The sequence below is a fragment of the Gekko japonicus genome, unplaced genomic scaffold (genome assembly GCF_001447785.1).
Source record: "Gekko japonicus isolate JY-2015 unplaced genomic scaffold, Gekko_japonicus_V1.1 scaffold1597, whole genome shotgun sequence".
In the NCBI taxonomy this organism is placed as follows: Eukaryota; Metazoa; Chordata; class Lepidosauria; order Squamata; family Gekkonidae; genus Gekko; species Gekko japonicus.
Window position 1 is genome coordinate 62,320 of NW_015169222.1, and position 15,217 is coordinate 77,536.

General features: G+C 45.4%; 1 protein-coding gene across 1 annotated transcript in view; it reads right to left on the reverse strand.

Annotated features, from left to right (window-relative positions):
• Positions 1-15,217, reverse strand: part of GREB1 (growth regulation by estrogen in breast cancer 1) — a gene marked incomplete at its 3' end in the record, with an annotated part of 118,709 nt that overhangs the window by 58,907 nt on the left and 44,585 nt on the right. Inside the window, exons 4-5 of the mRNA XM_015416407.1 lie at positions 4,569-4,751; positions 934-1,077 (exon numbers count right to left, since the gene is read on the reverse strand). Of these exons, the coding sequence (XP_015271893.1) occupies positions 934-1,077; positions 4,569-4,751 (327 nt within the window). The remainder of the gene's footprint in view (positions 1-933; positions 1,078-4,568; positions 4,752-15,217) is intronic.

Below are 15,217 nucleotides of genomic sequence, written 5' to 3' on the forward strand. Positions count from 1 at the left end.
TCTCTGTTGTCTGGAGTTCAGTTGTAATTCTGGGTTGTTGTAATTCAGTTGTAATACTGGCTGGCATAGCCCAGTCCAATGCCATGACCCAGTAAGAAAGGAAAACCCACATAAGAGAGGGTGCATACATTCATGGAACAAAAACAAGAAGCAACGATCATTGCTTATTTGTTCCCAGCTGGAAATCTTCTGTTTGTTGAGTTTTGTTGAGAGGCCTAGTACTCCTAGTGTGCATTTACACTGATACATCCTTCAGCCCAGAATGTATATATGAATGGTACTATGAGCACCACTGCATTGTGCAATAGCTTTTTAATTGTTCCAGCTACAGTGCAATGATGCCTTGAATCACGTTTCATATTCCAGAAGAGTAATCATCTTACAGTGCCATCCTAAGATGTTACACTAATATGTCCTTCGGCCAGGTGTGTATCTGAAAGGTACTATTATCACCATTGAAAACAAACCACTTCCCACTTTTCACTATGCCATATTCAAAATTGCAGCCACTGCCCAAACAACGGCCTAATTCTGTGCCATCGTGAGCCATGAGACTTGCCTATGCAGAGATGCTTTTGTATGGGTAGTGTAAGTATTGCATGTGGCTGAACTCGTATCACTCGTCATGTACACTTTAACTTGATACTTGTCCTATACCCATTTGACTGGCAATTGTCTAGTCCCCCAAAGAAATGCCAGGGAAACAGTCTTACCATTGGGATTGTCCACGTTACTTTCCTGGCACTAGTTTTCATGTTTCTGATTCTAGTAGTGAAAACCGAAGCAGAAACCTGGGAATCACCTATGCATCTTTGACATCCTTGTACATTCTGGTCTTCCAGCATAATTCTGTTTTGCCTATACCTGCCCAGGCTTGCGATATTTACATGCACAGAAAGAAGAGTGCAGAATACCACAGTAAGACTTATTTACCCATCTGGTGCATCCCTGCTTGAACACCTGAATGCGCGGCTAGAACTGGTTCATTTGCAACAGCTGTCGAGGAGCTGGTATTCTCTGGAGGCTGGAACAAGGTACTGGAACGAGCGCTGGAGGAGGACTGACGGCTTCTGAATTCTTAAAAAACAAACAAATGGCGTGCTTTGACCAGTGAGAACTGCTTGATTCCCCTGACGCCTTTACAATTTTGCACAGTGTGCCTCCACCCCATGTGCTTCTCAGCTTCCAACTACTGCTGCAGAGGCATTCACGCCGGCAACACGAGCGCCCACATGCGAGTGTTGTGTGTCCTTTCCTCCATTACCTGCCACTTTTCTTCAACCGTACCACTGGATGGCTTTGGGGTGGGGGGGGCTGTTGTCTTTTAAATCAGCTGTTACTAGACCACCACGGTGCAGCAATGCTACAATGTTCTGCTGCCATGATCTACTATAGGGGTCACCAACGTGGTGCCCATGAGCACCATGGCACCCGCTTGGCACTGCTTCTGATGCCCAAGGTTTTTTTTAAGAAAATGAATGGGGCTTTTGCACAACAGGACTGGACACGGGAGATCTGATTGGCTGTGCAATCAGCACCATGTTAGTTTCATCCTCTCTCACACTCCTCTTTCCTAGTGTATTTTTTTAAAACTGGAGGTCCCTGGCCTGAGAGATTTCTGGCTGTCCTCAACCAGAGCCAGGGCTGTCTCGGCCCTGGCTCTGAGCTGGCGGAACTCTCTGCCAAATGACATCCATGCCCGGCAGGACCTGTTACAGTTCCGCAGGGCCTACAAAGCAGAGATGTTCCGCCAGGCATATGGTTGAGGACAGCCATGGTTCTATCAGCTATGCCTTTCACTCCCCCTCCCCCCAATTAATGGGGTTCAGAAATCTGTACACCATGGCACCATACAGGATTCTGTGATAGTGTACATTTTTTTTAGTATTTTAGTAGATCTGAATTTTAAAATGTTTCTTGTTTAAGTTATTGTACACCGCCCTGAGCCCCATTTTTGCAGGGAGGGTGGTATAGAAGTCCAACAAATAAATCAATAAACATTACCCTTCCCCGGCACTTGAGCTTCCTGTGGGTGTGTGCACTTGCGTATGTGCAGCTTCACTTCTTGCAGCTGCCATTTTACGGCTGGCTCTGCCTTCCATGCTGCACCCAAATACCCTGTGTCAGAATTCCAAAGTTTCCCATGGGCTCAAAAAGGTTGGGGACTCCTGATCTACCAGGTCTTCTAAGTTTGCAGCTTTCATTTTTTTAAAGAAAGCCTCTAGCCCTTTTTGTTGCAGAGATATGTGCATCTGCACAACAGAAAGGGCTAAAGACTTACCCTTTTTAAATGAAAGCTGGGAATTCAAAGGAACTAGAACATCATGAGCTCACAGGCATGATGAGAGTCATTCCACGGGCAAGAATGCTGGAGAGGAAAGGAGCAAATGAAGGGTGGGCTCTCCTAAAACAAAAGCTCTTGCAAGCTCAAGCCATCACTGTTCCAACGGGACAGAAACATGGTAGGGGATATGAGAAACCAATGTGGATGAACAGAGAACTCCATGATAAGCTAAGGAAGAAACAGGAAATGTTCAGGAGATGGGAGAGAAGAGTATCTGAGGGTTGCTAGGCACTGCAGGTCAGCCATCAGAGAGACCAAAGCTCAGAGTGAGCTGAGGTTGGCCAGGAAGGCTCGCTACAAGAAGAAAAGCTTCTTTGGCTATGTGAGGAGCAAATGCAAGGTAAAAGTGGAGATAGGCCCACTGTTGGGTGAAAATGGTGAAACTCTGACAGAGGAAAGAGAGAAAGCAGAAAGGCTCAGCTGAGCAGTGTGTATAAACAAGATCTTGGGATACGGTGGACTGTAAGCAGTGTGAGCAATCAGTGTGAATCAGAGGCAAAAATGAGGTCTTGAGGTGTATCAACAGAGGCATCACATCCAAATGGTGTGAGCTGTCAGTGTGATGCAGAGGCAAAAATGAGGTCTTGAGGTATATCAACAGGGGCATCACACCCAAATCACAAGATGTCCATAGTCCCACTGTACACTGGATTTGTCAGGCTACACCTGGAGTACTGCGGGCAGCCCATAGTCCCACTGTACACTGGATTAGTCAGGCTACACCTGGAGTACTGCGGGCAGTTATGGAGGCCACACTTCAAAAAGGATGTAGAGAGAATGAAGTGGGTACAGAAGACAGTGACAAAGATGATCAGGGGCCTGGAAACCAAGCCCTATGAGGAAAGGCTGAGACATCTGGGATTATTCAGTCTGGAAAAGAGGAGGTTGAGGGGAGAGGCATGATCATTCTCTTTAAGTGTTTGAAAGGCTGTCAAAGGAGGGCAGGGAGCTGTTCCTGTTGGCAACAGAGGGCATGACTTTCAATAACGGGTTTGAATCACAGGCAGAATGATACCAACTGGATATTAGGGGGGGGGAATTACAGTAAGATTAGCTCAGCAGTGGAATCGGCTGCCTAGGGAGGTGGTGAGCTCCCCCTCACTGGTAGTCTTCAAGCAGCAGCTGGGCAAACACTTGTCAGGGATGCTTTATGTTGATTCTGAACTGAGCAGGGGATTGGACTAGATGGACTGAATGGCCCTTTCCAACTATGTGATTCTATGATTCTGTCATGGCAACAGATAGAACCTTTGAAAATGTGCACTTTCCCATCCAGACAGCTTGCTAATGTAGTTGGATCGCATTCTTTCTGGAAAGACTGTAGCAAACTACATTTGAGAAAGCAAGCCAGGAAACTGCAGTTAGAGGGTGTCTGATGGATGCTCCAGATGAAAAATCCACTGCAGTTTGGAAGTCAAGGAAGTGAGAAACCTCCATGTGGATGCTGCTAATATAGCATTTATTGCTGTAAACACTGTCATATGCATGACCCATTTGCTCACCATAGAAATTGTGAATTGGCCCTCAGCTTCGTAGCTGATTAAAAAAAGCTCCTGAATTTCCCATAACAAAATCTGTCATGCTAGCCAACATACCACCAAGTCAGATTCATAATCCTGAATGCCCTATTGCCTTCTTCATGAGATGTGAATGCATTGTTTCCAGATGAGGCTAGCCAGCTGTCTTCAAATGCAGGCAACTGACTGAGCCCTCTAAAAATAACTATCATCCAAACAGAAAGCCCTTCTAAACAATTTGGCCTTACATGCTGAATAACAAAGTTATTTATGACACCCTAAGGAAGACTGTTCCATGAATGGAGCTACTACAGAAAAGCCCTAGAATGGGTGGTGGCTGTCCTGATCAGCCTGAAGGAAGGAATGGCAAACAAATTTCATTCAGAAGAATGGAGAAAATGCTGCAGGCACAGTGGGCGAGATGGCTAACTCTTGGAAGACACAAATCTAGCATGAGTGAAGCTCATACCTTCAATAGTGCAACTTGGCAAGTGTTCAACTTTCCCCTCTGTAACTACTTTTGAAGCTAGCCTGTAACTTCCTTAGTAACAGATGCCTGTATTCATGAATCATTTTATTGGTTTTTTTAAAGAGTTTTCATTTATCCCTTCAACCTTAGATTGATTTCTAAGGAGTCACATATCTGCAATAATCTAAATCCTCCCAAAGAAACCCAGAGCTCTAATGAAACTGCTTTGTTATCTCACCTGCCCCCTTCCAGCAGATTGCAGATCCTTTGGTCAGAGTTCCTTGTGCATTCCTGACCAGATAATACTTTAAGTGTTTCTGTTTCTTGGGCTGAGTGGTCAGCTTAAGATTGATGTGATTGGAAAACTCTGTAAAGTAGCAGAAGCCTTTCTTGCTGCAGCCGACACAATTGCCAGAGAAACCTGATGAAATAAACAATACAGAGATGGGGAGAGATAAGTAAAAATAGCACCCTTAATGCACTTCAGGTTGTTTGAGCTGGGTGTAAAGAATGTAGTCAAATCTAAACCTTTTCCCTCCTGCAGGAAAAAAAGACAAAAATGTTGTTTAGGTGTTAGTTTTCTCTCAATAAATGTCTACTTCTAATAACGGCTCAGTCTCCTTAATTGGTGATTTTAGTGACATACTGGAGAGGGATGGAAATCCCATTTCTTTGCTTAACTAAGACTGCCAGACAGACAGATCAATAGAGTGGCAGGGTTTGGAAAGAATGATAAATTGATGTCACAGAGGCCACCCAATGGCCAAAAGCTTAGTTACACATTTCAGACTTCACCAGTGTGGACCAAAAGAATTCAAGGCCTACTCACAAGATCATTTTAATGTGTGATGGATGAAGAAAAAGCCTTGTCCTTGTGGTAGCTTTCATGATGTTGTTCGTTAAGACTTTTGCTTCCACAAGAATTGACAGGATCAGCCTTCTGGCACACTAGTAAATGTTGCATTTCAAATATTTACTCTGTTGTGCCAAAAAACTGGATCCTTCACCAGATGGCAAATAAACAGCACCAACTTACTAAATCATTGCTTAAAGCAGCTCAAGCCAATGTAAACTTTTCCCAAATCCACAGCACTTTTTGCATATGGGAACAGGATCTCAAACTAACAACACATGGAAGCCATTTTTAATTATGATTCCCATTAAGAGAATTCTTGTGATCCTTTTGACATGTACATTCACCATGTTGTATTTTCAAGCTTTGATACACATCAGGACAAACTCTCAATAAACCACATTTATGATCATGTGTGCCCAGGCGTCATCTAGTAGAAAAAGAGGTGCAGGAGCTCATTAGCATAACTCATTTGCATATGCCACACCCCGACATTACCGGAAGTGTGTCAGAAGGCAACACCCACTGCAACTTACCTGGCTGCTTCTTGCTCCTCGTGGCCCAGGGCTGCTGAGAGCAGGGGGCGGGGCTTGTTGCATGTGCCCGCCCCTGAACTATTTACTGCCGGAGCTCCGCTCCTGTGCACACCTGCAGGAAATGACCCCTGTGTGTACCAAAGCCAGAAAACACACACTTTGCCCTACAAAAATGGTAAACTCTCCTATCAAGAGGATTGTGTATAGAATGCTCTCCCAGTGCAAAAAGTAGGAACACTGTAATGAATGAAAGGGGCTTCTATTTGCTGCTGCATGGGATATATTTACAACCAGGCTGTCGTTAGGCTTATTATCACTTGCTATAGAAATATCTGACTCATTAGGTCTCTGGATTCATCACTAATAGAAGAGCAGAAAATGTTGGACTAATGTTTAACTTGTTTAAACTTTACACTTCTATAGCTGTCTCCATGTATAACATGTTTCATAATTTCTGATCTCACAGTGTAAAAATGTATCCCATAAATTTCTAAGACACTCGGCATACTACCCAGATTACCATGCTCAGAACACTTGGGAGTTTTTCAAGCTTAAGAAATATATTTTATCACAAGTGGGGACCTGCAAGAAACTTGCAGGAGTGGCTATCCCATTCCCCCTACATCTGCTTCTTCCCCTCTCCCCCTACTTCTCTCATGCTCTTTCTCTCTCTCTCCTTTATCCCTGTCACTTCCTTTTTGCCCCCACTCATCATTCTTTCTGCCCATCACTCTCCTGGCCTCCCACCTACTTCCCCCCCCCCCAGCAGTAGTTGCAACAGCCACTCTCCAGGAATCACAATGGACTGCCCAAATATAGAGATCAGTTCCTCTTAGGGTTGCCAGCTCCATGTTGGGAAATTGCTGGAGATTTGAGGGTGGAGCCTTGGGAGGATGAAGTTTGAGCTTGGAAGTAACCTCAGCAGGGTATAATACTATAAACTCCACCCTTCAAAGCAGCCATTTTCTCCTGGGGAACTGATCTCTCTCATCTGGAGATCAGCTGTAATTCCAGATCTCCAGCCCTCACCTGGAGGTTGGCAACATTGGTTCTTCTGGAGGAAATGACTGCTTTGGAGGGTGGAGTCTATAGCATTATATGTGTCTGAAGCCCTCCTCACCTCAATCCCCACCATCCCCAGGCTCTACCCCCTCAAATATCCAGGAATTTCCCAACCTGGAGTAGACATCAATATCTTCTTCCCACCCAACAGCCAACCTATTTTTATCTGCCCCTCTGTCCTCAGCTTTCTGTCTCCTTTCCCCCTGCACTTTCTCCACAGAGGGGACTAAAGCAGTTTACACTATTCTGTCCTCCTTTTTATCCACACAACTACCCTATGAAGTAGGTTAGGCTGAAAGTATGTGACTGGTCCAAAATCACCCAGTGAGTTTCCACAGCAAGATGGAGACCTAAACCTGGGTCTCGCAAACCCTGTTCTGAAGCTCTGACCATTATACTACACTGACTTTTATAGAGTCGCTGCTGTGGAACAGTAGCAAGCAGCCAGGCCTATTGAATTATGCAAGTCAGGTGATATCAAGGCACCCAGAGGGTGCTGCTAGGTCTAGGTTTGCCAGCCCCAGGTGGGACCCGGAGATCCCCCAGTATTACAACTGAACTCCAGACAACAGAGATCTGTCTCCTTGGAGAACATGGGTGTACTCTGTGGCATTATATCCAGCTAAGGCCTCTCCCCTCCCCAAACTCTGCACTCCTCAGACTTCACCACAGAATCTCCAAGAATTTCCCAGCCTCCAAAGAGCCCACCACCTCCTGAGGAAGCCTGTTCCATTGTGGAACTGCTTTAACTGTCAGGAAGTTCTTCCTAATGTTTAGCTGAAAAAATTTTTAATTTCATCCCATTGGTCCTGGTCCGACCTTCTGGGGCAACACAAAACAACTCCACTCCATCCTCCATGACAGCCCTTCAAGTACTTGAAGATGGTTATCATAACACCTCTCAGTTGTCTGCTCTCCAGGCTTTGTCATATTCTTTGTTATAAAAGGCTTGACTGTCCCATCCTGTGTTTAGATATTTAGTTTAGCCTTTTTCTCAGCTCAAGAACTCTACTGAAAATACAGGAGCAGTCCAGTTTTCTTTAAACCCTTGAGAAATGGCACTTGAGGCAAATTAACTTTCAAAAACAGAATAAAGATTTTTTAAAAACAAAACAAAAACAACAGGCAGGGAATAAATGTATAATAGGAATAGTCATGTTTTGAGATTGCTGAGGTAAAAAAAAACTTTCTAACATATATAGAGTTGAATTCTTAGAACATTCAAGAGAGTGTATTTGTAGCTGTTTCAAGGCTTTCTATTTCTTTCTTTGAGAGGTACTTTGCTTAGTATGTTTCAGCACTAACACAGTTCTTATTGATGTTTCTAGATTTCTTCCTTCAGATATTACTGGTTTTCCTTTAGATAATACAGCTTTTCATTAATTCCTGAGGTGTCTAAGCTTCTCCCGTTTATCACAGACCAGGGTTCTCTTCCCAAACCCTTTCACTGGCAGGAAGTTATTCTCCTTGATCCAAAGAAGCAATAACTCCTTTTACTATTTGAATTGTATGGGAGTTGTACCATACCATACTACCCAGACCTTCTGCCAAATTCTTCTCCAGGATCCTTGTCTGTATAAGGTTGTTCTGTAGCTTTGCTTACTGAGAATCTAAGTTCTCCCTCAGAGCAGTGTGAATATATTTAGACAATAGGGTCTATTGTCTGGCCAATCAGAGAGCTAGTAAAGCAACCAATTGCCTAAGCTTTTCTCTCCAGGGAAGGTTAACTCAAGAACTCCCTGATTCTCTGATACATCTTAAAAAGCCTGCTTTTCTGTGCAATCCATCACAGTTGCATACCACTGGCCAGAAAGAGGATCTTTGTAAATAGCTGTGTTCTAATTGAGACCAGTACTGTTAATACAGTGTATTCTTCACCATCTTTCATCCTGTTGGGCCTTCAATCAGCAACTTGAAACTAAGTACAGAATTAATTTTTTTCCATATTTTTTTCCACATCAAAGATTTTCATAATACTTTCAGATCCAGCTTTTGGGTATGGCACAATTTTCATTATCCTGATTCTTCAGCAGTGTTACTGGTTCAAGATATTTGGGCGGGGCCACTTTCCTGAAGATTTGGACCATTGTTTTTGTAAAAAAAAACAACAACCCACACACAAGGCAACAGGAGCAGGGAAGGAGCGAGGAAAAAAGAGGAAGCCAGCCCCGGACTTACCATACCAGCATTGTCCCCACTGGAGGCCTTTCCCTGCTGCCAGCACTGGTGGCCGCAGAGCCCAGCCCATAGCTGGAAAATGGCAGGTAGGCTAGCAGGCTCCTGAACTCCCATGATCCTTGGCTGTCACAGTGGCAGTTTCCTTCCCAACCCTTAGGGGCTGGTTTTCTTTAAAATTGGCAATTGAATAGTGTTATATCAACATAACAGTATAGTGATTGTATATACCAGGTTCTCTGAATTGGAAGGAAGGAAGGAAGGAAGGAAGGAAGGAAGGAAGGAAGGAAGGAAGTCAGTCTAGCGCCTGCCACTGTGGGCTCTGTTACCTCCAGTGCTTGCAGCAGAGAAAAGCCTCCAGCAGAGACAGTGCCAGCAGGGTAAGTCCAGGACCAGTTCAGTTCTTTCCCTTCTAAAATCTAAAAGAGCAATGGCTGGAGTCCAGGTCTACCTGAAAGAAAAGCCTCCAGCAGAGACAGTGCCAGTAGGGTAAATCCAGGACCAGTTCAGTTCTTTCCCTTTTAAAAGTTAAGGAGCAATGGCTGGAGTCCAGGTCTACCTGATCATTAATTGGCATCTCTCTGCCAAATAAGAGCTGTTTCTGAGGCCAGCTTCCTCGCTTTCCCTCCCCACTCCTACATCTCCCCCAAACACTCCAGAAATTCCAGACAATGTCCGTTACTCCTGGAATTTCAGGAGTGCTTTGCATCATCTTGGGGGATCCTGATCCAAATCCAAACAGCTAACTTCAAATATAATTTTGGCTCTGGTATATCTGAATGCATACCTCTTATTTTAGCTTCTGAATCTTCCCTCCAGTATTTTCATGTTGGATAGGATGGGCTGCTGTTGGACAGCAGGAAGCCCATGCAGTATTTAGAAGTATTCACACAGTGTCATGTACCATGTGGGTACATGTTGTGGGGGGTCCTGTATTTCTCCCCAATGAGCTGGATTACAGAAAACCCTCCTTTAATCTATATCATTGGAGATACAATAGGGTGGCTGTGGGTAAAGTGTCCATGTGAATTCTCTACTTACAGCCCACATGGGGAGGGGGATGGAACGAGGTTCCATTCTCAGAATGGCACAGCAGCTGGGAAACATGAAGAGAGAGAAAAGAGGGGTTTCAGGAGAAGGGAAGCCAAAATTGCAGCACAAATGCACAAAAGGGTAGGAGCATGTTGGGGGTGGCAGTAGGTATTGCAGTAATGGTTGCATGAAGAGGCCATTACATTCTGTTCCCATCTTGTTTGCTGTTCCTGCTGCAGCAGGGACATGTTTTCATGCCCCCAAGTACAAGCAGCCTAAAACAAAATAAGAGGATGTGTTTCATGAAAAATGTTGCTCCCACAAAACACACACAGAGAGACATACTTGTTGTGGTAGCTTACAAAACAAGGCAAAAATGTTCATTCTTTCAGAATGAAGGCAGGAGGCGTTGTCCTCACTCTGATTTGTCTTTGTTGTTATTCTTTATTTATTTAATTTATAGCCCACTCTCCCGAAGACCAGCTTAGAGTGATCATCATTTTAGCCAAAATTGATTGGCTTTGTGAAGTCACCTGGAACCTATTCAGAGCGAGGTTCATGCTTTCCATTCTCATTCTGATACAGCTTTGTAAGGTTGTCATATAGTGAACCCTAACTTGGCCATGTGAAATGATGTTACCATGTTACCCCCATAACCTCTGGTTGGCTGGTATCACTTCAGGGAAAATGTCTCCATTAATATAACATGGGACCAAGCCTTTATATTGAGGGAAATAACCTACAAACAGGTGAAAATACACACATGAAGACATGAAACTGCCTTACACTAAGTCTATACTTACACAATGGTTTATCAAGTTGATCTGCCTACTCTGACTGGCAGTAGTTCTCCAAGGGTCTCAGGCTGAGGTCTTTCAAATCAGCTACAACCAAACCCTTTTAACTGGAGACGCTGGGGGTTGAACCTGGGACTTTCTGCATGCAAGGCAGATGCCCAATCATTGAGCCATGGCCCCTGAATGAACAGTGCATGAAAAGGGTGGGCTATAAAACATCGCTTCCCCCCCCCAGTTCCTCTCCCTCTCAAAACTTGGGTAGGTGGGAATTCAGTGTAGTTTTAGTATATTAAAGCTATTCTGCTCACAGATCAAAACACCATGCTAACCTTAACAACTGTTCAGCAAATAAATGTCCCCTATGTTCCGTGTCTCAGCGACATACAAACACCTGAACTTACAACATGATAAAGGGGGACTGCTCATTTTGTAAGCAAACTGAATAAAACAGGTTTTTCATGCACACTGTAGATAAGGCAAAGGTCAGGGCAGCCAAACTAACCAGAAGGTGTCCCAATTTATCTCTGTCATAAGGCTGAGTCCATGAGATGGCCAGAGATCAATATTTGTAGTCTGAGGGATAAAGGCCTTTCACCTCTAGGTCATCCATTCAAAACCAGCCCACATCAATAGTGACCGAAGGTTGTTACAATCTGATGAGCGTTCAGTAGTCTATGTTAATTACATTTGGCTGACTCCGTTGGACCACATCTGACATTCGGAGGACAGAGGCCAAGGATAGAAAAGTAGCCATGAAAAACTGTTTGACAGTTCTTTATTATTTTAAATGTGGGCCCTCCAAATCATTTCTCTGTTCAGGTTTTGCAAACATAATATAATATTATACTTCAGAAATTCATGAACTACTTTTCACACATGCAGCATATTATTTGGACATTATTACAAAGATGTGGGTTTGTTTAGTCATTTTCTGGACCTGCAAGCTTATGTGTGCTTTTAGTAAGTGAATATAGAAATATCATGCCCATAAGTGGACAGTTCATATAATAGTTCCTGCTCCTGGACTTTTAATAAGGGTTTGATCAGTCTGTTATTTCTACTATTCATCTTATCGAGGCACTGGATTCTCATTAAATGGGCCTGAATTCAGTGATGGAATCACAGAATCATTGAGTTGGAAGGGACCTCCAGGGTCATCTTGTCCAACCCCCTGCATAATGCAGTAAATTCACAAATACCTCCCCCACCACCACCAGTGACCACTGTTCCATGCTCAGAAGATGGGCTAGATGAGGGGAAAAAATCACATACAAGGGAGATATTAACAGTGGGGACTCAACTGACCAGGAAGCAGATACTTTGCTGGCTTTGGAGAAGAATTTTAGGGGCAATATGGAAAAACAGGTTGCTTACCTGTAACTGATGATCTTCGAGTGGTCATCTGTGCATTCACACCCATGGGATCTAGTGTGCGCGCTGGATCTATCGGTGCTGTAGCAAACGGATTTTCGCGCCCAGTCCCTCGGGCATGCGCAGGAACCCCACCGCACATGCCCAGAGGGGTGGGCGTGGACATCCCACCAGTTCCTTCAAACCGCCGTAAATCAATCCCTATTAAAAATGTAGAAGCTGACAGCAGCGGGGAAGGAGGGCGGGTGGTGTGAATGCACAGATGACCACTCAAAGATCATCAGTTACAGGTAAGCAACCTGTTTATCTTCGACGTGGTCTCTGTGCTTCACACCCATGGGAGATTAACGAGCAGTAGTCTACCTGGAGGAGGGTGCTGGCAGGTCCTTTACTGCGTAGCCGAAGATAGACTGTGACGTCCCATGCTGGTATTGGCGTTCTTATGGATGTCTAGGGCGTAGTGCCTAATGAAGGTGTTAGGCGTGGCCCATGTAGTGGCTTTGCAAATGTCCATCAGCGGCACTCCCTGGAGGAAGGCAGTGGAAGTCGCGACAGCTCTGGTAGAATGAGCCCTGATAGGGCCGGGCAATGGCTGTTTGGCAATCAGGTAACATAGACGGATGAGACCCACAATCCACTTTGACAGGTGCTGAGCCATGACGCAAGTACCCAGCCGTGCTGACGCGTAAGAGACTAACAGTTGCAAGTCTCGTCTAGTTGGGTCTGTTCTATTGAGGTAGAACAAGAGAGCCTGCTTCACATCTAAAGTGTGAAATAATTTGTCCTCCACTGATGCCGGATTAGGGAAGAAATCAGGGAGGAAGACCTCCACCTGCAGGTGGAACTCTGACACCACCTTCGGCAGGAAGGAAATATCCAGTACGAGGCGGACTCCGTCTGGCAGAAAGGACAGGTAAGGTGTATCGTGCCGGAAAGCCAATATTTCTCCCACTCGTCTAGCCAAGGTGACAGCAATTAAAAAGGCCGTTTTCCATGCTAGAAGTTTGAGGTTGCATGTTGCAAGCGGCTCAAAGGGCTTTCTCGTGAGCTGGCAGAGAACTAGAGGAAGGTCCCAGGGAGTGACTAGAGTTTTGACAGGAGGGTAGAGATGCAATAAACCTTTTAAAAAAACATTTTGAAATCGAATGGAAAAACAAAGTGCATCCATCAACTGGAACATGGTAGGCCGAAAGAGCAGCCAAATAAACTCTCAACGATGAATGGGAAAGTCCCGAGTCAGCTAGGGAGAGGAGAAATTGGAAAACTTGTTCGAGACCCACTGAGGAGGCTCAAGGGGCGTCATCACCTAGGGAAGAACAGAACCTTTGTCATTTATAATTGTAGGACCCCCGCGTAGGTTTCCTGGAATTCAACAGAACGTTTGCTACGCGGGTGGAGAAGCCGATGACGTTTTTCTCCATGCCAGCAGTTTCAATTGTGGTATGTCGTGATGTAGGAGAGGGGAGTCGGAAAGGAGGAGGAGGTCCTGAGTTGGAGGGAATTGATGATATATCCCTTCTGATAACTCGAGGACTGTTGAAAACCAAGGTTGTCTCAGCCACCATGGGGTTATTAAGATGCAGTCCGCGGCGTCTCTGAGTATTTTGCAGACCACTCTCAGAAGCAGAGGTAAGGGAGGGAACAGGTAAAGAAGTCCCGTCGACCAAGGGTACAGAAGACCGTCTCCCAGAGATTGTGGGTCCCTGACTCCTCAACTGCAGAACAGAGGACACCTTTTGTTGTTTCTGGTGGCAAAGACATCGACTTGGGGAGCTCCCCACTTGTGGAAGAGTGGGAGGAGGTATGTTGGGTTCATCCCCCACTCGTGAAGGCTGAGTCCTGCTCGACTTAGATGGTCTGCCTGCACATTCATGTGTCCAGAAATGTGAGTGGCTATGAGGAAAATGTTGTTGGCAATGCAAAGCTCCCACAACTGAATGGCAAGGTTGCAGAGGCGTAGGGAAACAGTGCCTCCCTTTCTGTTGACATAAGAAAGGGCCGTGGTGTTGTCTGTGAGGACCGGGACACATTTTCCCTTGATTAAAGGTAGGAAGCTGGTGACAGCGTGTTGTATAGCCAGGAGTTCTAGGAAGTTTATGTGTCACTTCCTCATCTGCGCGTCCCATTTGTCTCCAACATAAAGGCCCATGGAGTGCACACCCCATCCTGTCAGGGAAGCATTCATCGTTATGGTGACTTCGGGTGACGGTGGGTGGAAGGGTGCTCCCTGGAAAATATTCGAAGGGACAGTCCACCAAAGTAACGAGTCCCGTATGCTGGGAAGAGAGGATAGGAGGATGGTGTGTGTTTTTTTTGACAGGTCGTAGTTGCGGATAAACCAGAGCTGTAAAGGACGCATTTTGAGTCTGGCAAAGACGAGAACCAACGTAGTTGCAGCCATCAGGCCAAGCAGCCTCTGAATTTGGAAGGCAGTGACGGAGGGCTGGGTACGGACGACAGTGGCTAAGGAAATGATATCTGCCGCCCTGTCGTGGGGCAGGTAAGCCATGCATGTCGTGGAATCCAGTATAGCGCTGATGTACTGTATTCTCTGGACCGGACACAATTGAGACTTTTGTCGATTGATTTGTAGGCCCAGATTCTCCAAGAGTGCCAGAGTCTCTGTGATGTTTGAGACCAGGGCATTCTTGGAAGGCGCTACCAGAAGTCAATAGTCGATATATGGGTAGATGGAGACACCCTGGAGATGGAGGAAAGCTGCAACCACAATCATAGTCTTTGTGAAGATTCTTGGGGCGCTGGACAGGCCGAATTGCAGGGCCGTATACTGGTAATGCTGTTGACCAATCGCAAAGCGTAGGTATTGGCGGTGGGAGGGGTGGATGGTAAGGTGGAAGTACGCGTCTTGGAGGTCGAGGGTGGCCATCCACACATGTCTCCAAAGCAATGGCATGATCTGTTGTAGGGACACCATGCGGAAGCGGTGGTAGGTCACAAAACGGTTCAGTTCCCTTAGATCTAATATGGGTCGAACGCCTCCATCTCGCTTCGGGACTGTGAAGTATTGGGAATAAAACCCTGTCCCGTGGAGGTGTGGTGG